The sequence below is a fragment of the Vipera berus genome (assembly GCF_964194415.1).
Source record: "Vipera berus genome assembly, chromosome: 2".
In the NCBI taxonomy this organism is placed as follows: Eukaryota; Metazoa; Chordata; class Lepidosauria; order Squamata; family Viperidae; genus Vipera; species Vipera berus.
Window position 1 is genome coordinate 155,387,058 of NC_138203.1, and position 23,835 is coordinate 155,410,892.

At 38.9% G+C, this 23,835-nt stretch overlaps 1 protein-coding gene across 3 annotated transcripts in view; it reads left to right on the forward strand.

Annotated features, from left to right (window-relative positions):
* The window catches only part of CEP112 (centrosomal protein 112), a gene marked incomplete at its 3' end in the record, with an annotated part of 303,692 nt that overhangs the window by 48,600 nt on the left and 231,257 nt on the right, over positions 1 to 23,835 (forward strand). For all 3 annotated transcript variants that reach the window (XM_081318537.1, XM_081318536.1, XM_081318538.1), the window contains 4 exons: positions 12,492 to 12,578; positions 13,639 to 13,738; positions 15,641 to 15,759; positions 21,039 to 21,182. In XM_081318537.1, the coding sequence (XP_081174663.1) occupies positions 12,492 to 12,578; positions 13,639 to 13,738; positions 15,641 to 15,759; positions 21,039 to 21,182 (450 nt within the window). The remainder of the gene's footprint in view (positions 1 to 12,491; positions 12,579 to 13,638; positions 13,739 to 15,640; positions 15,760 to 21,038; positions 21,183 to 23,835) is intronic.

A 23,835-nucleotide genomic window follows, 5' to 3' on the forward strand; every position in this document is an offset into this window, starting at 1 on the left:
GAGGGAGGGAGAGAGAGAGAAAGAGAGGGAGAGAGAGAGAAGGAGAAAGAATTTTTTTTCTTGTTTTCCTGCTCTAAAAACTGGGTGCGTCTTATGGTCCGGTGCGTCTTATGGTCCGAAAAATACGGTACATATTTTGGAAATGATGTGATTCTCTTTGTTTCTGGGCCAGTCACATGCAAATGCAGAGAAGTAATTTGCAATAAGTTTTATTTAATACTACACACATTTAGGCAGGGGTAAGCGAGATATTTGTGCAAATATATGCACAGTACAGAGAAAGTCCCTGGAGAGCTTGCCTTCAATTAATTTCCAAAGCAGCTTGCTGAAGTTATAGTTCAGTGGTCTAAACCAGCAGTCCCCAACCTTTCTGGCTCTGCAGACCAGCAGTGGTGGTGATGGGGTGTGTGTGGAGAGGGGATGGTTTTGTGTGCTTGCCTGCTGCTTGTACAACCTGGTTCAAACAGGGTGCTGTCTGGTACTGGGCCACAGCCTGGGCATTGTGGATCCCTCGTTTAAGCATTGTTGATGGTTTTTCAGCTGGGCCAGAAACAGAATTTGAAGATATCAGAAGATCATGATGTCAAGAACACAGAATTCAGATTGATTGCTTAGTTGCTTCTAATGAAAGAAACTAGGTTAGTGATTAGTAACATTAATTAGTAACAAAAGGTTGTTAATAGAGTCCACAGTGGTGAAGCTGGCAGAAAGATGGACTGAACACCGTTGTTTTGCTTGCCCCTACAACTAGGCACTATTCTCTTAGACTGGCCAGACACTGGTGTAGCTACTTTGTACTATTGCCAGCCAGATCAGCCATAAGTGTTTGATTCCCCGCAGCTTCCTCAAGTTGAAATCTGCTCCTTGGTGTCAGAATCTTCTGGGTCAGTGGATGCACAACAATCATTACGTTTTAGTGAATGAATATAAACAATTCAGCTAAAATCTACTATCCATTCTAGTGACTTGAAAAATGCCTGTATTCTTCTGCATAAAGGGCTGTTTGGGGTTTTTTCCAGCCTTGAATGTCTTAGAGTCCTTCCGAAATGGAAATGCTCCCAGATCATCTCCCAGTTTAATAGGACATGTTTCTGGTATTAGGGAAAATAATGCATCTCCTCTATGGATAAGCTCAAATGCTTTGTATTGTAATAGGACTGTGGGGATATGTTACTTCTCAGTGAGATTCTGTTGAAGTAAATAACTTACGTTTCATCCCTGATTATAAGCAGGCAGGATATAAAAATGAAGCAATTTTTTTAAAGTATTTGTGCATTTAATTTTTTTTAAAAGGCATGTGTATTGGTTTCACTCTTAATAGCTTTAATTGTAGGGAGAGAACAGATGTTTGACATCAGTAGTGTTTACATGTCTGGAAGACATAGTTGCTTCATAGTGCTCTGGAAAGAGCATAAACAATGACAAAAACAGAAGAATGAACAATGGTAATGATAAAAATATTGTAATGATAAAAATATTGTACATGCAAACATTTTATTTATTTATTTTATTTTTATTTTATTTTATTAGATTTATATACCGCCCCTCTCCAAGGACTCGGGGCGGTGTACAGGGCAATTAAAACAGTAACAACACGCAAGGTATAAAAATTAAAATAAGATTAAATCAATAGCCCTAAGTAATAAATACAATCTAAAATTTAACTTTTTTTTTAAAAAAATTAAACACTAAAATCCAATCCCTCAGTCCAGGCCGGCCTGTTCAAACAACCAAGTCTTCAGGTCGCGGCGAAACAGTCGGGAGCCATCCGGAGCTCAACTGGAAGCTGATTCCAGAGGGCAGGCACGCCCACAGAGAATGCTCTCCCCCTGGGGGCCACCAGTCGACATTCCTTGACCGATGGCACCCTGAGGAGGCCCTCTCTGTGGGAGCACACAGGGCGATGGGAAGTTAACGCCGGCAAGAGGCGCTCCCGTAAATATTTTGATAAAAATAATTTCAAATATCCATTTTACATTTTAAATGGTTTTTTTCAGGAATATATTTTTATGATTCACATGTTGTTTGTCTAAATCAGACATGTCAAACACAAGGCCCATGGTCCGCAACCAGCCCACGAAGGGCTCAGATTTGACTCCCGGGGCTGTCCCAGAAATGCTAAGGAATTGGCCTCCGCTGGCCCACCCCAACCCGGTTGGGAGCCTCCCTGGCGCACAAACAGGAAACGGCAAGCACTTGGGTGCTGGTGGTGCACAGCAACAGCTGCAGTTCATTTGCCTCACCCCACCCCGCCTGGCCTCACCCCTGTGACGCCTGGCCATGCCCCACTTTGCTGGGCCTCTCCTCATCCGACTCTCCTTTGCCAGCCAATGCCTGACCACATCCGGCCATACTTTGCAAGGCCTCACCTCTCCTCGCTCGGGCCATGGAGTTCTGTAAGGCTAGTGCCTCAGGGCATGCCCGGCCTGGGGGACAAAAAGCGGGGAGATGGGAGTGCATGGTGGCACAAGCCAAGCATTGGCCGGCTCCCAGTCGCCCTCCCTGCCACGTGGTAGGGCTGGAGAGGGGAATGTGGCAATCACACTGGATAGTTCTGCGGCACTCATGCTGGATGCAGAGCTATCCGGTGTGATTGCCACATTCCCCTCTCCGTCCCTACCACATGGTGGAGAGGGTGACTGGGAGCCCGCCAACGCTCGGCTTGTGTCATTGCACGCTCCCATCTCCCCGCCTTTTGTCCACAGACCGGGTGGCAGGTGGGCTGGGCCCCCTCTTTCAGTCCCCCTCCAGGGCAGCCCTGTGGATCTAAATGTTCTGGATGGCCAAGACGAAGTTTAGATCAGCACACACCCCCGCCACCAGCGCTTCCATGGCCCACTCACCTGCCCAGCCTTGCAGCCTGCGAGTGCTTCTCTTTTCCTGCCCCCGCATGGGAAAGCCATGGGCCACCACAGCGAAGAGAAGATGATAAGACTAAATGCCAGGCAGTTTGCAGAAGGCCAGCAGGAAGGTGAGGCCGTTGGGTGGGTTGGGCACGTTGCGATTCCCAGAAAAGTGGGAGGCCTGAAAAAAATATATGTAATTATCTGCAAAGGACTTCTGGGGAGATGACTTGAAGCTGCGTGCTGCGTTGGGGAGGTGATGTGCTGGCAGGCGAGAGAGCAAAATCCAGCTGATAATAGAACTCTTTGGATTGAATGGGAAGTTAAGAGGAATTGGTGTGAGTTGAAATTAAAAGGCCGAGTCATCCACCCACTCCCCCCCCCAAATTATTTTGTCAGAGACGTGGAAAGTATTTCTCGCTTCTACTTCCTCTTATCTGCTCTTTTATAATTTAATCCAGCCTTACCCAAACTAATGTCTTTTGGGTGTCATGGACCACAGTTCCCATCATCCTGTGGCTATGCTGGCTAGAAATGGACTGCCTTAATTTCTCTGCAGTATGTGCCTAGGAGGAAGTAGGTCTGTGGGATTTAGATGTATTTAAACATTTGTTTCTTCTGCCTAATTTATTAAATCAACGTCTCATTCGAAATTAAATGTTTCGGAGAAATCCAGGGTGGTTTACAAGAAAACTCTTAAAGACAGCTATCGTAAAGCATCACCAGCACTTCTTAAAACAATACTAAGTAATTTACTTAGTGCTGTTTGACCATAAAATGTGTTGTTCTACATATGCCTGGCTAAACGGTGTGTTTGGAGTTGCCTCTAAACTGGTGAAGGATGCACCGTTCATATGTTCCTTGGGAGAAAATTCTGTAATTGGGATGCTGTCTCTGAGAAGGCTCTGCTCATGGCCACTGTTCTATAAACCAAACCAGGGGGACCATCTGGTCTAAATGGATGGTAAACAAAGATGATTAGGGAGCTGGAGGCTAAAACATATGACAGATGTTTGTGGGAATTGGGTATGTCTAGCTTAGTGAAAAGGACAAGGGGTGGTGACATGATAGCAGTGTTCCAATATTTGATGGGCTGCCACAGAGAAGAAGGGGTCAATCTATTTTCCAAAACATCAGAAGGCAATAATAGATGGAAACTAATCAAGAAGAAAACCAGCCTAGAACTAAGGACTTGTGAAAACAACTGACCAGTGAAAAGGCTTGCCTTCAGAAGCTCTGGATGCTCCATCACTGGAGGCTTTTAAGAAGAGATTTGATATTCCATTATCTGGAATGGTATAGGTCCTCTTGAGCAGGGGGTTGGACTAGACCTCTAAGGTCGCTTCCAACTCTGTTATTCTTTGAGAGAAGTGCTGCCAACCTCTCCCCCTCCTCTTGTCCCTTCCTGGGCAGAGAGGGAGGGAAGGAAGGAAGGAAAGAAGGGAGGGAGGGAGGGAGGGAGGGAGGAGATTGGAATGAGAGAGAGGGTCTGAGGGAAGTCCCGCCTTAGCACTTGACCACTAGCAACCCTATTGCCCTTTCGCCATCCCCTGGTGGTCTCCCATCCTATTGCTGAGGATGCTTTGGTTACAAAGCCTGGTCTCCTTGCATGGAGAGGGAGTGGGCCTCCCTCTGACCCACGCACTTTGCCCTCCTGCACCCACCATGAGCAGCCTGGCCAAGGAGAGCGAGTACAGCAGCAGCAGCCTCGAGGAGGTAAGCACAGCTGGGTGCCCCCTCGGGGAAGTGGGGCTGGGCTGCACGGTTCCGGTGTTGTGGGAGCTTGCAGGCCGGGCTGGGCACTTGTCCATGTCACCATCCAGGAGCCCCCCTGCATGGCCTGAGAGGGACGGTGAGGCTCCTCCAATGGACCATGCCCTGGTGCTCGCCCGGGTCCCACCCACCCCCTCTTCCGGAGATCCTCGGATCTGCTCCAGTCCTGCCCAGGCCACTACAGGTGCCCTTGATGCGAGTGACATTGAGCTGGCCATGCCCACACAAGCCACACCCAGTAGGCCACACCCACACCCACCACTCACCTGGCCCCCTGAGGGCAACCAGAATGCTGATGTGGCCTGCAATGAAATTGAGTTTGACACCCGTGGTCCAAATAGTTTTAATTATCCTTTTTTTAAACAGAACAAAATAACATACTATTGTTTTAATAATAAGAATATTTCACACTATATGAATCTAAAGTTGCTAAGAAATTTCTGTGCCAACAGTCTACCAGGAAGCAAACCAAGTTTCTTTATCAAAGCTCCCACCTTCTGGGAACAGCATCTCCCCCACCCCTTCCCTCCCCCGCCATATTATGGGCAGTGCCCTCTTTCCTGCATTCCCGAAACTCCTTAAGATTTGATGTCAGGCCTGGGATTAATCTGTTTGTAGGGTTTCTGGTCTGGTTTGTTATTGTCATAACTGTTTTAGTCTGGACTGCCTGTGGTGTTGTATATATTGTTTTATTGTTTTTTAACTGATTTTGTTGTTTTTATAATTATAAGCTGCCCAGAGGTTAAGGGAATGGGTGGCTGTTACAAATTTAAATAGATCAATAGAGTTTATTCTAGTAGCTAAATATAACTAAATATAAACTTTAAACATATTAATTTAATCATAGCTTTAATTTAAAATGTGACTGCAATTTTTAAGTATAATGAATTATTCTGAAGTTATGTGCCTTTGGTATTAAGAGGTTTAAAATCATATACATGTGATCAGGCCAAAAACACACACATACAAAATTCTAAAGGTCATTCTAGTTCTTTCAGCAGACAATTTGATCTTAAATTTCTGTCCTTTTTCCCACCGCTTGCTCCTTCTTCTCAGAGTATGCTTCCCAAAAGTCATTCAACCCTCCCTATCTGTTGCTCTGAATACATATTATAAATGTTAACTATTTTGTGCTAAGTTTTCATATAGCGTATAACCATTAAAACAGTGATTAGGATTACTACATTTCACAGTAAGAGTAATCTCTTGGCTGTAATCATACTTTAAGAGTTATATTCTCTGCCTAGTTTACTCATTACTTGAGTATTATTGGCCTGTGTGACAAATCCTTGGAATTGAAGCTTGACTTCTTCCCTGCTCTGTATATAGGATTTGGCTGCTTGTATAGTCTCCGTCAAACTTGGTACAATCTCCAGAGATGTATCTTTTAATTCTGCTTTTATAACATTTTTATTGCTGATACTTCATTCTGTGGCTGAATCCACATTAGATATAGTGGAGTTTTGCCATAATTAAAATGTTGTTTCATAATGTGAGAAATTATTCCGTAAACTAATTACAAATATATATGAATACTCTGTAAAGAATTTAAGAAAAAATGTTCAGTAATATTTCTATTCTTGAATGTAGGAAAAAGTTTAAAAATAAAGATATTATCTAAATATAGGGAGTAGTACTGGGTCTTTAATTATAAAAATAAAATAAGATATTTCAGGAGTATTCAGCTTCCAGATAAGATGTTATGGCCATTAGATGGACAGTGATGGAATGGCCAGCCAAAAGTTGGTTCTGGCTGACAGAAAATTACTCCAGAAGAAAGAGAAATTGGGGAAATGGTCCATTTGTACTCTGGAAGAACTGCTTCTTACAAAAAAATGCAGAAATTTACTTTTCTTGCAGTTAATGATGAGTGAAGTATCTTAGGAGTTGAGTATTTACTCTAAATTGTTGGGTAGCCTTTTTATGGACATTTGACTTTCAAAATAACAAGAGTTGGAAAGGATCTTGGAGGTCATCTGGTCCAACCCCCTGCTCAGGCAGGAAACCCTATACCATTTCAGACAAATCGTTGTCCAGTCGTTTCTTTAAAACTTCCAGTTTTGCAGCATTGACAACATCTGGAGGCAGGTTGTTCCACTGATTAATTGTTCTAACTGTCAGGAAATTTCTCCTTAGTCCTAGCTGGCTTCTCTCCTTGATTAGTTTCCATCCATTGCTTTAAAAAAACTCACCTTCTTAATAGGTTTAGGGTTTGTTTTACAATCTATTCTAAGAGACATATTTTGAACAGCAATGAAGTTTAAAGAATCTAGATGAGTGTCTTCTTTTTGAAATTAAGAAGAGAAAAAACCCTATTTTAAAGGATTACAAAGGCAAGATTGTGATATTAGAAAGCTTCAAATGGAAAAGGAGGACAGTGATTTTTTTTTTCTTTGACAAAAGTATCTTTGAAAATTTAAATAGACTAACAGACCAGACCACTGTGGGAAGGTGACTGTTTATATAAAAGGACAGTAATAATTGGTGGATTTTGGAAAACAAGAAGGCAAGAGCTAGACTGTTTGATTGTGACTTTGGAAAGCTAATTGGGAGGATAGAGAAAAGAAAAGCAGAATAAAACAAGAATCCTAACTTTTTTCTCACCATAGTAACTGACATACTTTCACTTTCTCACCATGGCAACCATAAGAAAAGCTGCCAAAATGGGAGAAGGACAGGCAGGTTCACTAGAACAACTTACTGATAAGGGTATTGTATCAGATTTATTGAAGAAACTATTTGAAGAATTTGGTAAAAAGATGTCTGCAACAGTTAAAAGTAAATGGATTTGCAGCAATGAAAAAAGATCTGAAAGAAGAAGTTAAGAAAATTGAATCTGAGGATAACTGGCTGCTGACAAAGTACAAGTTTTGGAAACTAAGACAGAAGTTATAAATAGAGATACAGAGAAGGACTTGGGCAATCTGGCATTACTGAAATTGAGAGAAAAATAATTTTGTTTAAGGATTAGAACAATTCCAGAAGGACATGAAGAGGACATTAGAGAAAAGATCCTTAAGTCTCTAGTCTGGATTTCTGGATTGGAAGGAAGACAATGTTGATAGACAGATTGATTAGGCTAAAGGATCAATACACATTTTGCAAATGTCCCTGTACACTTTGTCGGGAAGAAAACGAGATTAATTTCTAAAGAAGGATTTTACTACTAGGATGAGTATTGATAATACAAATGTAATCATACCTTTTCTTACAAGCAGAAGAAAATTCCATTTAGGTGGTGTGCTGCAACGGGTGATTTTTTACCTTCAAACAATAGAAATTTGGGTTGAACTTTGCAGAAAGCAAAATATTTTTTTTTTGAAAAAAATTAAGAATTGGACAAGACACAAAGGGAAGTGACAATGACAGATGAGACTAAACAAATGCCACAACAGATGCAAGACATTGGAAAAGACGCCATATTAGGCAGTACAAGTATTCACTTTTCTAAAATCTTGGGTTAATTATGAATTACAAATGCTTAACATAGAGTAAAAATGCAACAAAAAATAAAAAATCACTATTTGCAAAAGTTAAAATAAGATATGTAGGGGAAAGGGAAGTGGTTGGCCTATAAGTTGTTAAAAGAAAAAGAGAAGAAAATAAATGTTATTAAAGTTATAAGAAGGGAGATACTATCATAAATAATATGAATATGCAAAAAGTGTTTATCAGTATCATACTACTTTATATACATTTCTTCAGATGAAGTGGACAGCCTTTGTATAAACAGAATTTTTTCTAGGATTACAGATAATCAGAAACAAATTTTGAGTGGACTTATATAAGGGAGCTATGTGAAACTATCCCAAAGATTAAAACAGGAAAGGTGCTTGGTCCAAATAAATGTTTTGCCAGGAATGATGTTTTTGTTTCAGATAATGCCTCTTTTCACAATAGTTGTACTATTTCAGAATAGCAAAAAGATATATCTAAATTTATATTTCAAGGGGAAAAAACCCAAGAGTTAATATAAAGTGTTATAAGATTCAAAGGAAAAAGGAGGATTGAATTTACTGGATTTAAAATTGTATTTCACTGCTTATTTTTTGGTCTGAATGAAATAATAAGTATTGCTGAGAAATAAGAGACTGCTACACTTGGAAGGTAAGGTTTGGGTGGCATCTATATTATGGTATCATAAAGTTAATGTAGACCTTTTTAAAAATATTACATGTGACATATTAAGAATATGGAATAGATAAAAGCCCAGGTTGTGCCTTTATGGATCTCAGTTCAAAAAAGCACATTATAGAAGAGAAAAGGCACATAAAGTTGTTTGGTTGACATACTGGGATTTATTGGAAATATTATCAATTTAAAATTAGTTCAAGAGAAGAATTAATAGCAAAAGAATATAGTTGTCAATGTTTCTCCCATTTACAATTATATGAAAGATTTAAAATGAATAAAAAGACTTTATGTTGCAGAGGAAAGTAAGTAATTTGAAATACAATTGTGAACTGATACTGAATGTATAATTGCTAAAATATACTAAGAATTTTGTTTATTATAGATGGATCAATGAGAAAATATGTGATTAGAAAAGTTGAAATTTTCATTGCCTTATGATCCCCAAAAGAATGCTTATAAAACGATGCATCTTTGGTACATGATACCACCTAAATATCTAGAATGTATAAGGGCACTTCAAATGTACGTTGGAAATGTGTACAAGAAGAGAAAGTTTAGCATGCTTGTGTGAATACATAAAAAAGCTAAAAAAAAAAATAGATCCAATACAGGTAGTTCTCAACTTATGACCAGTCGCTTAACGACTGTTCAGAGTTATAATAGACCCTCCCCCAAAAGCTACTTACGATCTGCTTTCCAAGTTACAGCATCCTTGTGGACATTCACACTCAATGACTGACCATAGGGATGCTGTGGTGCCCCCTGCCATTCTTCCCTCCCAGGACCCCATAGACCACATGCTTGCTTCTAATCCCCAACTCCGGAACCATCACCGATTGCGCCACTCCGCCCCTTGGTGTCCCTGACAGGCTTGGCTTCATTCCAGGAGCGGGCACCATTTCCCAAGCAGCCACAATGAAACAGGAACCTAACTGCCCCTGCTGGTGGCTTTCCTCCTCCTCCTCCTATTTCCCTCCCACTGGTGGCTTTCCCTGCTGCAGTAGCTCACCCCCAGCCTTTGCCTGTCGCCCCTGCCCACTGCCATGATTGAGATTACCCCCCTGCCTGCATCACTTGGGGCCCAGGCCCTACCTGTCTGCAGTTGCCAGGGGCTTCACCCCACGGTCCAAGGGGCTAGCAGTTCAAAAGAAAGAAGTGCAGCCTACATAGAGGAGAAAGGCTTTAAAGGGGGAGGGGGGAGAGGAGGAAGACTTCCTTCAGAAGCACACCTGCAGACGTCTCAAACATTCTTCCTGGCAATGCCTGCAGGAAGGCGTGTGTGCTGTTCTCCTCCCCTCCCCCAAGCCTTATTCCTGTCATTCCAGTGCTTTTTAAAGTAAAGGAGAAGGGAATTTGGAAGTTCCCTTCCAAAGGGAAATTTATTTATTTATTTATTTATTTTATTTGATTTGATTTGTATACCGCCCTTCTCCCGAAGGACTCAGGGCGGTGAACATGGACATAAATATCAAAATGCCCAAATACAGAAATTGAAAACAAATTAAACCCTAGTGCCCAAATGCAGAAGATAAATTACATTAAAACAATAATTAAAACAAAACCCATCAGACCAGGCCGGATTGTTCAAACAGATAGGTTTTTAGGTCGCGTCGGAAGGAGCGAAGGTCGGGAGCCATCCGGAGCTCAACCGGTAAACGGTTCCACAGGTCAGGCGCACCCACAGAGAACGCCCTCCCCCTGGGGGTCACCAGACGGCATTCTCCGAACGGCGGCACCCTGAGGAGGCCCTCTCTGTGGGAGCGCACTGGGCGGAGGGAAGTTGACGCTGGTCGCAGGTGCTCCCTAAGGTGTCCTCGAAATGTCCTCGAGACTCCAAGGGTGCAAAGCAGTTACCCTTCCTCCAACACCTCGGAAGCTCTAGTCAAGCAGCCCTACCTTTCCTATCCTACCCTGCCTGCCCCAGCCCGCAACAGCTAATCTACACTGTTTTCTTTTTCCTACAAGGCCTCTCAGCCTGGCGCTTTAGGAAGAGGAAGAAGGGGAAAAATATTAAAACCAGCCCTTAGCTGTGGCATCTGAAAATGCCCCTTTTCCCGTGCTCCTGAGCTGGCTTCATAGAAGAAGAAAAAAGAAAAGGAGAGCTGCCCTTATTTTTCTAAAGCTCTGTGAAGGGCGTACAGCTTCCTAAGTGTGTGTAGAGCAGCCCTGAATAAAAAAAAAGAATTTTTTTTTAGCATTTTTCTTCTTCTTTGCAAACTCTACTCTGATGTAGCTGTTGATTTATAGTGCATTTCTCAATGATACAGTTAGTAAAAGAAAAGGAGGCTCTTAAAATGAAATCTATCCTGGCTCAAGATACTTAGCTGTGGTTTTCAGTTGAAAATGAGCCATGCTGATTTGGCTATTATTGTTTTGCCTCTTCTTCCTGTATAAGTTGTTAGGAACAGCTGAGGCAGTATGTCAAGTGCTAAAGGACAGAGATGAGAATCCCAACCAGACTGGTAGGTGTGTAGGATGAGGCCAATATATTAATATATGAGGATTAAAAAAAAAACAGTGAACAGTCAGAAAAAATGGTATCCTTGCTGGTTGGCTAATGTTAGCCAAAATAAGCAATGCTTAGTTTTATTGATATGTATTCACAAGGTTTCCTTAAATACATTTTAAAATAAATATTAACCAATTTGTCAAAAAGCATTCTTTTGTGACCAAGAGATGACCTTGTAGAGGCTTGACTGAATCAAAACTGCTTCTCTATCCCAAAGAAATTAATTATCTGTAAGTTGTGTGACTCTTTAGTTCATCATCAGAGAAAGATCAACCCATTTGTGTTCTATTCATAATCATAATCATAATAGTAAAGTTGGAAGGGACCTTGGAGGTCATCTAGCCCAACCCCTGCTCAGGCAGGAAACCCTATACCATTTCAGACAAATGGCTGTCCAGTCTCTTCTTAAAAACTTCCAGTGTTGGAGCATTCACAGCTTCTGGAGGCAGATTGTTCCACTGGTTAACTGTTCTAACTGTCTGGAAGTTTCTCTGTAGTTCTAGGTTGCTTCTCTCCTTGATTAGTTTCCATCCGTTGCTTCTTGTCCTGCCTTCGGGTGCTTTGGAGAATAGCTTGGCTCCCTCTTCTTTGTGGCAGCCCCTGAGATATTGGAACACTGCTATCATGTCACCCCTCACCCTTCTCTTCGTTAAACTAGACATACCCTATTCCAGCAACCGTTCCCTATATGTTTTAGCCTCCAGTCCCCCAATCATCTTTGTTGCTCTTCTCTGTACCCTTTCTAGAGTCTCAACATCTTTTCTACATCGTGGTGACCAAAACTGGATGCAGTATTCCAAGTGTGGCCTTACCAAGGCATTGTAAAGTGGTATTAGTACTTCATGTGATCTTGATTCTATCCCTCTGTTAATGCAGCCTAGCACTGTGTTGGCTTTTTTGGCAGCTGCAGCACACTGCTCGCTCATATTTAAGTGATTGTCCACTAGGACTCCAGGATCCCTCTCACAGTTACTACTATTGAGCAATAGTAGTAACTATTGCTCTATACTGTACGTGTACATTTGGTTTTTCTTGCCTGAATGTAGAACCTTATTCACAGAAGGCTAGATAAATTGCCATTGGGTCTTTGTTATTTTAGATGTAAAGGTTCTTGAACCTGTTTTGATTTATGTTGTTGTTAGTTGCGAAGGTGTCTGACCTCATTTGATTTATAGGGAAGGGTTAAGTGTCATGTATAAAACTGATAAGTATGTGCAACATCCAATTTACAGCTGGAGATGAAATCAAAATTGATGGAAGCTAGACTTCATGAAGAAAAACTTAAATTACAGCAGAAGCACGATGCAGATGTCCAAAAGGTACAGTATATTGATTAAAAGGATAGGGTGGAGTTTTTTGTGTAATACTTGTAAAACAAAAAAATATCTAATATAAAATTCCTATGTAACATCTGAATGTTGGCATTAGGATTCCATTGGCTGCATTTAAACATTGATAGTAATAGATTCCTATAAATTGAAATAATGAGTCTTAATGATGCATTAATGTATATAAGGAAAAATATAAGGAAAATATCACATCACTTGCCATCATTATTGCATTTCCTGTCATTTCAGAACAATTATTTTATGATGGGTGCCTAACCTGAGGCATAGAATAATATTTGTCACTGAACCCTTTTTTTGCATCCTGGCATATTATCTATCTAAAAGCGCCAAGATTTGGCAATGCAATTTTGTGACATTTTGTATTGAAAAGTTAAAATATTTTAAAAACAAAGGAGAAACAAAATCCCCAAACCTTGCACAGATAGAAGGAGAAAATCTGTCATTCACTCATCATTCTTGTTAATGAAATAAGCACTACTTTCATTTATCAAAAAGTAAGTTCCCTGACCATCAATAGCTCATCTGTTTTAGGACTGGAAATGGCTTCATTTTGCTAAATCAGTTGGTTTACACAGATACATCAAAGATATTTGTATGTAGGATTACGTTAGGCATATCATGGAGAAAATTTATTTGTGCTAAGAGTTGACAATGACTACTTGATAGCACATACTGTGTTTCCCTGAAATGAAGACTTGGTCTTATATTTTTTTTTTGCCTCCAAAGAGGCACTAGGTCTTAATTTCGGAGAATGTCTTACCTTGGGACCACCGCAGCCAGGCCTCCCACACCCCAACACCTGTTGTGCTGTTGCTTGACTTTGGCCGCTTGCCGCCACTTGTGGCCGGATGCCATGTGTTGCATTGCGCTATTGCTGTCCTCCCGGCAGAACGCCACATGGTGCTTTGCACCGTTTCTGCTGCTTCCGGCAGGATGCTACGTGGCTCTTTGGGCCATTTCCGCAGCAGAATTTTGCTGTATTTATATTTTATATTTATATTTTATATTTATATTTTTATTTTTGCTATAGATTCTGGATAGAAAAAACAATGAAATTGAGGTACTGAAGAGCTTGTATAGAACAAAACAGAATGAAGCTGAAGAGACTATTCAGAAGCTTGAAAAAAAAGGTGTCCAATTTTCCAATTTTGTATTGATCCTGAAAACTGCGTGAATGATGTTTGTTTCTTGCCTGTTTGTTTATACTTCTCCTAATTTTCTCTTAACAAGCCAAATGCAAAGGAAACATATTCTTGATTTGGGATAGAAAACTTCTGAGACAAAGTATTGTATGATTTTGAGGAAATTGGCTTCTGTTTTTTTTTTAAAAAAATAAGGAGTAAGAAAGGGCATGTTAGAAAAGAATGCCTTTAAGAGAGCTTTCATCAACCTAAATTTTCTCGAGATATGTGGACTTTGATTCCCTGAATTCTTAGCCAGTATGACTATTCCTGAAAGTTCAGAATTTGAATTTGAATACATCTGGAGGGTTTGTGGTTGGGAAAAATTGTTTTAGGTTTTACTAGTGCCCTAAGGGATGCTACCCATGGCTTTATTTGGCTCTTGCTTTTCCTAACAGGCACCCATGGTATGCTAAAATGGCATACCAGTAATGTATTATGGTAGAGATCCAGTGATGATATCTAGATCTCAGAAGGCAGTTTGAGAGAATATATTATTCTCTACCTCTTTTCTAAACAATTGACAGATTGAAAGCAGATATCAGATCTTGGTAATTACATTCTGTTTAACTAGAATAGAGTTGTCAGTCATATCAAGTTAGACACATAGTCCTTCATCAGAGACTCACGATAGTTCTCACATCTGAATGTAAATAAACCTGATTTGTTAAAATTTTAGTAAATTATATGTATTCTAATGCAATGTATTTATTGTATGAATTTGATACCACAAGCATAATGGTACCATAATGCTACCATAATGAAGGCAACTAACCTGAAGAGTTGACAAATTCATGAGGGGTAAGATTTAATCTGAACTGCTATAGGTTAACATAGGATAAAACATTATTTTTGGTACAAATTAATGTGAAGCACAAAAAGGGGCTGATTGGAAACATTTTCACTGTGAGAACAGAATTCTGGACTAAACATGACATTAGTTTTATCCAGTTCGGCTCTTCTTGTGTCATCCAAAATTTGAAGTGGTGATTTGAATGTTGTGTTTTCTTTCCTGTGCTTTGATCAGGCTGTGCCTGGCTTGAATTGCATTGACATTCTCAATTCCCTAAAGATTGTATTGTCATTTTGCTATTATAGTTCTATGTAGTTTATATTTTTGCTTGCTTGATTGTTTAAGTAGAAATTATTTATTAGGGTAGTAGGATGTGTATAACATACTCAACTTCAAACATTCCTAGCTTGGAAGAGCTGTTCTAAGTTGCTATTTCTAGTGTTTCACTATAGGGGTCAGTGGGAACTCACAGCAAAATTATGTTGCTTCACTTTTTATCTCAGAGCTGATTTAGTCTTCTTGACCATAGTTAAATTTTGTTATACTGCCTGTAATTAGACAGACTTGGATTGTCCACCAATGAACCCATCACCAATTGTAAAAATTTATCTTGTTTTTTTTTAAACTTTATTTTTAGTGTGTTTCTGTTTTCAATACTGGTCAGTGACTGTAATAAAAATTCTATTCTATTCTGTAATTATAGATGTGGAGATAATCTATAGACTGGTAATTGTCAACCAGTCTATTAAAGCACTGGCCACTGGAATAAGGTTTAATTTTTAAGCAAATATATTTAAAATTTGGTAAGAAACAATAGAAGAAACAGTTAATTTTTTAAATAAAATTCAATCAGAATATTATTCCAAACATCATGGTGAATTTGTTTATGATTGTTTTATACAATTTTCAGTTATTTCTTTAAAAATACAACTGAGGACAATTTTCATATGTTAAAGAACAGTGCTTGAAAATTATTTAAATCAGCAATAACATACATCTCTCTTTCTAAAAATAATAGCCTAAATATCAAGTATTTTGTTGTTTTTATTTTCTGACAGTTCAGACACTTGTTCGTGAGTCACAAGTCATCAGAGAAGCTCAAGAGAAACAAATTCTGGAGCTGAAAAAGTTATGTGAGCACAGTACAGATTCCCTGAACAATGAATGGGAGAAAAAGGTAATTTTTGTTTGTTAGTGTAATAAAAATGAAAAAACACACAAAAGCTTTTGCCTGATTAATTGGGAACATCAATTTTAAATCAGTTACTGATTAGTCAGTGAAAACATTAAAATTAATTTTGTATAAAATTTCCATAAAATGTTTCTGTTTACATGGTTTATAATTCTCATTAAGTGAAATTTTAAGTATGAACAGTGGTTTTGTATAGCAAAACACAATGCACATAAAAATATGCTAGCATAAGTAATTCTAAAATGTGATGAAACTAGAGGGAGGATTAATTTAAGTATGATTCAAAATTGGAGTAATTATAGTAGCTATGAGGATTACCTATGAAAACTCAACAAATTCAAATACCTATGTCTTTAAAAATTATTCTTCTTCAAAGTAATGAAAATTGTTGTCACAGTAAATCTGAAGAACATTGTATTGGAAAATGCTGTTATTGATTGATTGTGTGCTGTTTTTGACTCCAAGCGACCACATAGATAGATTTACTCCATTATTATCTATCCCTAACCTGTTCTTTCAAGTCTCCTAATGGTGTGCTGATCGTCATATAACTGAATCCATCCACCTTGCTGCTGCTCGTCCTTGTCCTGTTTCCTATCTTTTTCAGAAAGTTGGCTCTTTACATAATGTGTCCAAAATAGGATAATTTGAGCTTGGTCATTTGTCCCTTGACTGAGGACTCTGGGTTGATTTGTTCAAAGATCTATAGGAGTGTTCTCCTGGCTTTCCACGCTATTCTCAGGAATCTTCTCCAACACCAAAGTTCAAAAGTGTCAATATTCTTCCTGTCCTGTTTCTTTAAAGTCCAACTTTCACCTCCATAGAGTGTCATAGGGAATATCATGGCTTGCACTATTCTGAATTTTATTGGAAAAAACACATCACAACATTTGACTGTGTTTTTCAAAGGCTCCTATGACTACTCTACCTAGTGTTTGTCTGCAGCACTTCTGGACTTGTTTCTTTACTGTTGATGGTTGATCGTAGAAGGCAGAAGCTATCTACCACTTTGATACCTTCATTTCAGTTCTAAGGCTGGTTGTTCTACCTATTCTCATTAGATTGATCTTTTTTTGTGTTTAATTTTAATTCTATTTTTTTCCCATGGTGTTTTTTGGATTTTAGTACTAGGGCTTGCAAATTCTTTTCATTTTTGACTCTCATGGTAGTGATAGCATAGTAGAGGTTATTGAGGTTCCTTCCTCCAATTTTAAAACCACTGCCACATTCATTTTCCATCCAGCTTTCCTTAATACAAATTCAGCGTAAAGTTTCAACAAATAAGAGAAGAATATATAGCCTTATCACACTCCTTTGCTAACCATGAGTCAGTCTGTTTCACCATATTCTGTCTGTACTGTGGCTTCCTGGCCTGCAAATAAATTTCTCATGAGGACAGTGAGAATGCTGTTATAAAATATTACAATTAGATATGCACTAGTGTAGGTTTATCTTGTTGCAATGCATGACACTGCTTTATGTTTTATGTTTTCAGATTTTGTGAGTATTTTCAATGGGACTGAAAGTGGTAAATAAATAGCACTTCCTTTCAGCCCTACTTTGGTTATTGAGCATGTAAAATTTCCTGCTGCTACCACCCATCTTCCTGGAGCAAGGTAATGTCTTTCCTGTGCTCCCAATCTTCCACAGCAGTTTGTGAGACAGATTAGCCTCTTGTAGCCTTATTATTCCCATAAAATAGGAATAGTAATAAAATAATAGAAAACATGGTAGTAATAGAAAATAAACTCTGTAGCCTCAGTTCCTTGCCTTGGTAATCAGAGAACAGCAGTATTACTGCTGTTATTTGAAAAGTTGAAAGAAAAATATCAGTCGTATGATTTAAAAAATAATTTATTAAATATATGAAAAAGGAACAGGAACAGGAAAGCTTTCTTTTAGCTTTATGTTACAAAATGCCCAGAGAATTATAGCTGGATGAAATACAGTATTTCTTGCTGATAGTCACATCCCTTCAAACATAAATTTTCCATGCGATACTATTTGGGGGGGAGGATAGGAGAGAAATCCAAATGGGCAGGATCTGTGACTAAAGTAGTATACATGGAACAAAACATGTATGAATGGAGTTTACATGTAAACAATGCATTTCTGATATAAAAATCGGCCACAGATTCCTTGAAACAATTAGCAGATTGATCCAGGCTCTCAGGGTCCATAGGGCAGATGAGTGTATCTGAAACCAAAAGGCGTTCCTTCCTTGTAACTTCTACTTTACCTCAGAGAGAAGGGATTTCCCCCCAGCTCACTTCTCCAGCTCACTGATCCTGACTAATCCTTGACTTTCATAGATTATGAACCTCAATCAAGGTTTTAAGAATACTTCCTCTTAGCGCCTGTTTTCTCCCTAGAGATTTATGGATTACGGTTAGGCTCCTGATCTTATTTTCAGCCCGTAGACAATCAGCTCTGGTCTTACTATAGGACCCAGCCAGTTCATCTGTTCACTTGGAATCTCTTCCTCCTCCCTGCTTGAGCCATTCTTGTTTTCTGCTCCTGGAGGATTTTCAATCATGTCACTCCCAGAGACGATTAGCTTCATACTTATCATGGTTTTCTTCTGCTCAGATATTGCTTACCTTTTTCTTGTTCCTGCAAACTGGCTCACTAAAACCAAGTGACTATTTCCAGTCTCCATCTTGCTTGATCTTTAAGCAATGTCTTTTTTTCCCCCCTCTCTTCCTGGCATTTTGTCCATTTTGCCCTCTCTTCCAGGTAAACTGCTCGCAGCTGCTGCCTTTTCATTTATCTCAAGAAAAGATTTTTTTAAGAAAGAAAAGACGAAGGGAAAATGTCCTTTTCCTCAGGAAAAAGTCTTTATCCCCACCTCCTGGACTAAAATTCAGCACATCAAAAATAGCAAAGGTTTTTTTCTCTGTAGCCAAAAGGAAAAGGTTGTGGGTTGTTTTAAATGTAAAAGGTAAAGGTTCCCCCGCACATGTGTGCTAGTTGTTTCCGACTCTAGGGGCTCATCTCCGTTTCAAAGCCGAAGAGCCAGCGCTTGTCCGAGGACGTCTCCGTGGTCATGTGGCCGGCATGACTAGACGCCAAAGGCGCACGGAATGCTGTTACCTTCCCACCGTAGTGTTCCCTATTTTTCTACTTGCATTTTTACGTGCTTTCGAACTGCTAGGTTAGCAGAAGCTGGGACGAGTAACAGGTGCTCACTCTGTTTCACGGCACTCGGGATTCGACCCGCCAAACTGCTGACCTTCTGATCGACAAGCTCAGCGTCCTAACCCACTGAGCCACCGCGTCCCTCATGTTTTAATTGTATATACATTTAAAATTATTATGGATTTGCCGACTTTTTATTGAGGCATTTGGGATATGTGCATTGGCAGTCTCTTTGCAATCTTACCTGTCAGTCAACATGTAGCTATATTGTTGGTGGTCTAGCATGTGCTGCTTGAGTAATGGGAGGTTACCCATTCACTGCATATAGCCACTCTGTGCTTCTGATAAAATGAGCTGCAGCTCACAAAAGGCGTTAGCCTTTTAGAAAAGGTGCTACTTGATTCCTCCTGATGTTTTGTCGGTATAGACCAGGGGTAGGCAACCTTGGCTCTTTTATGACTCATGCACTTCAATATGTAGAATTCCTGAGCCAGCTTGGCTGGCTCAAGAATTCTGGGAGTTGAAGTCCAAGAGTCATAAAAGCCAAGGTTGCCTACCTCTGGTGTAGACGTAACACTTTTCTTCTCTTGCAGGAAATAGATAGATGGCTTCTGTTATTGATTCCCATCAGGAAGAAACCACAGTGGATTTTTTGCAGGGTTCTGGTGTTAAAATAGCTAAGCTGTTTGCATAGCCTAAGCTATGGGTACTATGATTACTTAATTCTGTCAATTCCAAAATAAAGGTTAGCAATATGGATAATCCTTGATAAAGGCATTAGCTTGACTTTTTAATTTAACTTCAACTTTATGGCAAAATATTATCAAACTTTTTGTTCGCAAATGAACTGATTGCCTGGATTTGTTTAAGGTGCCCAAATATGGAAGAAGACATTCTTGATACTGATTATGTATAGCTAGCTGACCTCCTTCATTTAAGACTTACATTTTTTTTCTTTTTATGACCCTGTAATCAGGGGTCAGTTGGGGGTGACTGAATGGAGCTGATCTTTTTACTGGCCTGATGCCTTTCCAGATGCCTGTGTGGAGTTTGCAGTATTTTCTCTTTGCTCCTTGAGAGAGAAACGTCTGCCGCCACTTAGGATTGAACTCTCAACCTTCCAAATGAGAGGCGAGCATCTTCACCATTAGGCCACCAGGCTGCAGTTATTATTATGCAGTTATTATTATGCAGTTATTAATTTAGATAAATGTCTATTAAGTGGTACAATTAGCTTTTAAACGTTTAGGAAACATCATAGATAGAATATGTTTACAGAAGTATATTTTTAAATAAAACTTAACATTAAGAAAACCAAGATCATGGCATCCAGCTCTCTCAATTCCTGACAAATAGATGGGGAAGAAATGGAGGTAGTGACAGATTTTATTTTCCTGGGCTCCAAAATCACCACAGATGGGGACTGCAGCCAAGAAATTAAAAGACACTTGCTCCTGTGGAGGAAAGCCATGGCAAATCTAGTCAGCATACTACAAAGCAGAGACATCACCCTGCCAACAAAAGCGTCTATAGTCAAGGCTATGGTCTTCCCAGTTGCAATGTGTGGCTGTGAAAGTTGGACCATAAGAAAGGCTGAGCGCCAAAGAATTGAGGCCTTTGAACTATGGTGCTGGAGAAGACTCCTGCAAGTCCCTCGGACTGCAAGGCGATCAAATCAGTCAGTCCTAGAGGAGATCAACCCTTACTGCTATTTAGAAGGCCAGATCCTGAAGTTGAAACTCAAATACTTTGGCTACCTAATGAGAAGTAAGGACTCACTAGAGAAGAGCCTAATGCTGAGAAAGATTGAGGGCAATAGAAGAAGGGGACGACAGAGAATGAGGTGGCTGGATGGAGTCACTGAAGCAGTAGGCGTGAGCTTAAATGGACTCCAGAAGATGGTAGAGGACAGGAAGGCCTGGGGGAACATTGTCCATGGGGTCGCAATGGGTCAGACATGACTTTGCAGCTAACAACAACAACATTTTAAAATTTTGAATAATATATGCCTTCCTTAGCCCCTGAATGAGAAGTTGTGATATAAATCAAAGGAAGTTCAAAAGGTTTAATAATATTGAATTGTCCCTTAATTTTTCTATGCTTGTGGACTGTGTTTATCTTTGTAGCTCCATAATGCGGTAGCTGAGATGGAAAAAGACAAGTTTAATCTTCAGAAAAAACACACAGAAAATATCCAAGAATTGCTGGAGGATACAAATGCACGTTTAAGTAAAATGGAAGCAGAATATTTGGCAGAGACCAAAACAACTGTAAGTGTTACGTTATGACCACAAATACTTTTTCTTTTTCACACTCCACCTGGCAGCCGTCTTAAAAGGGGACTGCCAGCATTCCAAAATAATTCTTCATCCATATACAAGATCTTTTCATCAATTCTTTTTTCAAATGACATTAAAGATAATGTACCAACTTGAATGCAGAAGTCTATCTCTGTTCTTCACCCAGACAGCTGGGTTTGAGGCTTTATGTATCGGTGTTCTCCTTTTGATGCAGCATATGGTAAAGTGTGTATGTGGATTTCATAGAGAAAATGTTTGTGTGTTCCAAATCAAATCTGTTTAAACATTTTTTTATCAGTGTTACATATTTATAGAAAAATAGTTTGATGTTGCTCTTAAAGCTTATTCCAACATTTCTTGTTAATGAAGATTGTGTTGGAAAAAAATTAGTACTCAAAGCTTCTTATATGTAACAATATATATGGCAAGAAATGGATACAGTCTGTCAGCAGGATTGAATTTAAGAACCATCAAAAGCAGACAGATCTTGCACAGCAGCTCCTGATTTTAATAATTAAACAAGGTAGAGTTCAAGGCATGACTTAAGATGAAAGACTATACTGTCACTGAAAATTAGTTTCTCTTTTCTGACTATTTCAGACTCCCCCCCCCTATCTGTTTTTCATGAAATGTCGTTTGTTGAGCACTAACAACTTTTGCTGAGTGATGAGATTTATAAATTACATATTTGGAACAAGGATTTTACCATTATATACTATTTGGGGCTGATATTAAAAATATTTATACCTTGAAATAATTAAGGCTATGTAGCAAAGTATTGCTAGTTACTGATTTTGCAAATGACTTTAAAAATTAGTCATTTTTGGCATCTATATTTTTCTTGATTTACTATTTCCTAATTTAGCATTCAGTATTGAACATTATTTGGCAAGTAAATCTAAACAATCTAATAGTTTATTTTAAGTGTCAGACTACATTTTATCATTCAGTCATAATAAAAAAATACATTTTCTAAGCTTATAATATAATACCCCAGAAAAAATGGAGGGAAAATTAACAATAAGTATAATGGAAGGAAGGGGGAAATGTCGTATATAAAATAGACTTCTGGACAAGGACTCCAAATTGATATTACTTAAGTCAAATCTGTTTAAAAAATAAATTTAGTAATGGCTCTGTTTGAATAGGTGATATGATGATAATACTTGATGCATCTTAACTATAATATATTCCTTAAACCACGTATTTTAATTTTGAAGCTGGGACACTATAGGTACACTTAAGTAAAGTTATAAAGATTAAACATAAAATCTACGGAGCTTTTGCTTAACAGTTTTCTTCAAAACAGAGTTATTTTTTAATTAGAATTCAAAATATCACATAAAAATGTCTACTGTTTACTCTGAAAATCTGAAAAGGGTTAGGAAGGAAGCCCATAGAAAAAATGAGGTGAGGTGTGTGTGTATGTATATATATATGTGTGTGTATATGTATATGTGTATGTGTATATATGTGTATGTGTATATGTATTCGTAGTAAAAATCTACGAATACACACACACACACACACACACACACACACACACACACACATACAAACTTCTGCTTAATTTTTCTTTGTGGTCTCTGCATGTTTCATAAAGGTTATCTATGTTTGGGAAGAGTTCCCATTTAGAATATTGTACAATTAACCTATCTTCATCATTCATTTCATTTTCAGTATTTTTAAAGTATGATAATGTACAAATCTGTTTGGAATGTTCCCTTTGATGTCAGTGAACCTTTTCTTTATGTATTTCACTTAAATAGTCTGAGTTGGTCATTCTCATTTGACAGTTTTAGTATTATTCAGGCATGTTGGGAGATCCCTACCACCACTCTCAAGGTATCCTCCAAAGTATTTGCAGTGTGATGCTGAATTTCCAGTTATGTATTATCATTCTTTGTGACTTCCTTGTTTGAAGAAAAGATTTATGTATACATCCTCTGGCTGGCATCCAGAAGAGAAGACTCTGAATAGAAATAGGGTAAAATAGTTAAGGATGGAGAAAGTGGTTTAAAAAAAAGAACAAAAGTCTGTAGAACTCCGATATCATTTGTCATTTTTAGCTGAGATTAAAATAATGATCATCAATGAGCAAAAATAAATTTGGATGCCCTATTTGTCACCACATTCTCTTAGTATAGCATATTTATTTTAAATATATTTAGAAGGCTACCTATATAATTTATGTCAAGTTACTTTGTTTTAAAATTTATTTTACTTTAATAATTCCAGTTTTTCTGATTATGACAATGAGCAAGTAGTAATGTTATCTTCACCTAAACCTTCTGGCTCCTAACATTTCAGTAGGAATTGCTCATGCAATTTCAAGTTAAGTATGACAACTGTAAGTAGCTTATGTTAGTAGCTTACTGTTAAAATAAAGTAGTTTCTCAAGAAACCAAATTCAGTTTACAATCCATTATTAAGTTCTTCCCTGTTTCAGAATATATATGGGGGGTGAGTTATTACCCCCCGTAGATCGGGCTTGCAACTTGGGGGTCCTCCTAGATTCACAGCTCTCCTTAGAAGATCATATAGGAGCTGTGACTAGGGGGGCCTTCACCCAGGTTCGCCTGGTGCGCCAGTTGCGGCCCTATCTAGACCGGGATGCCTTGTG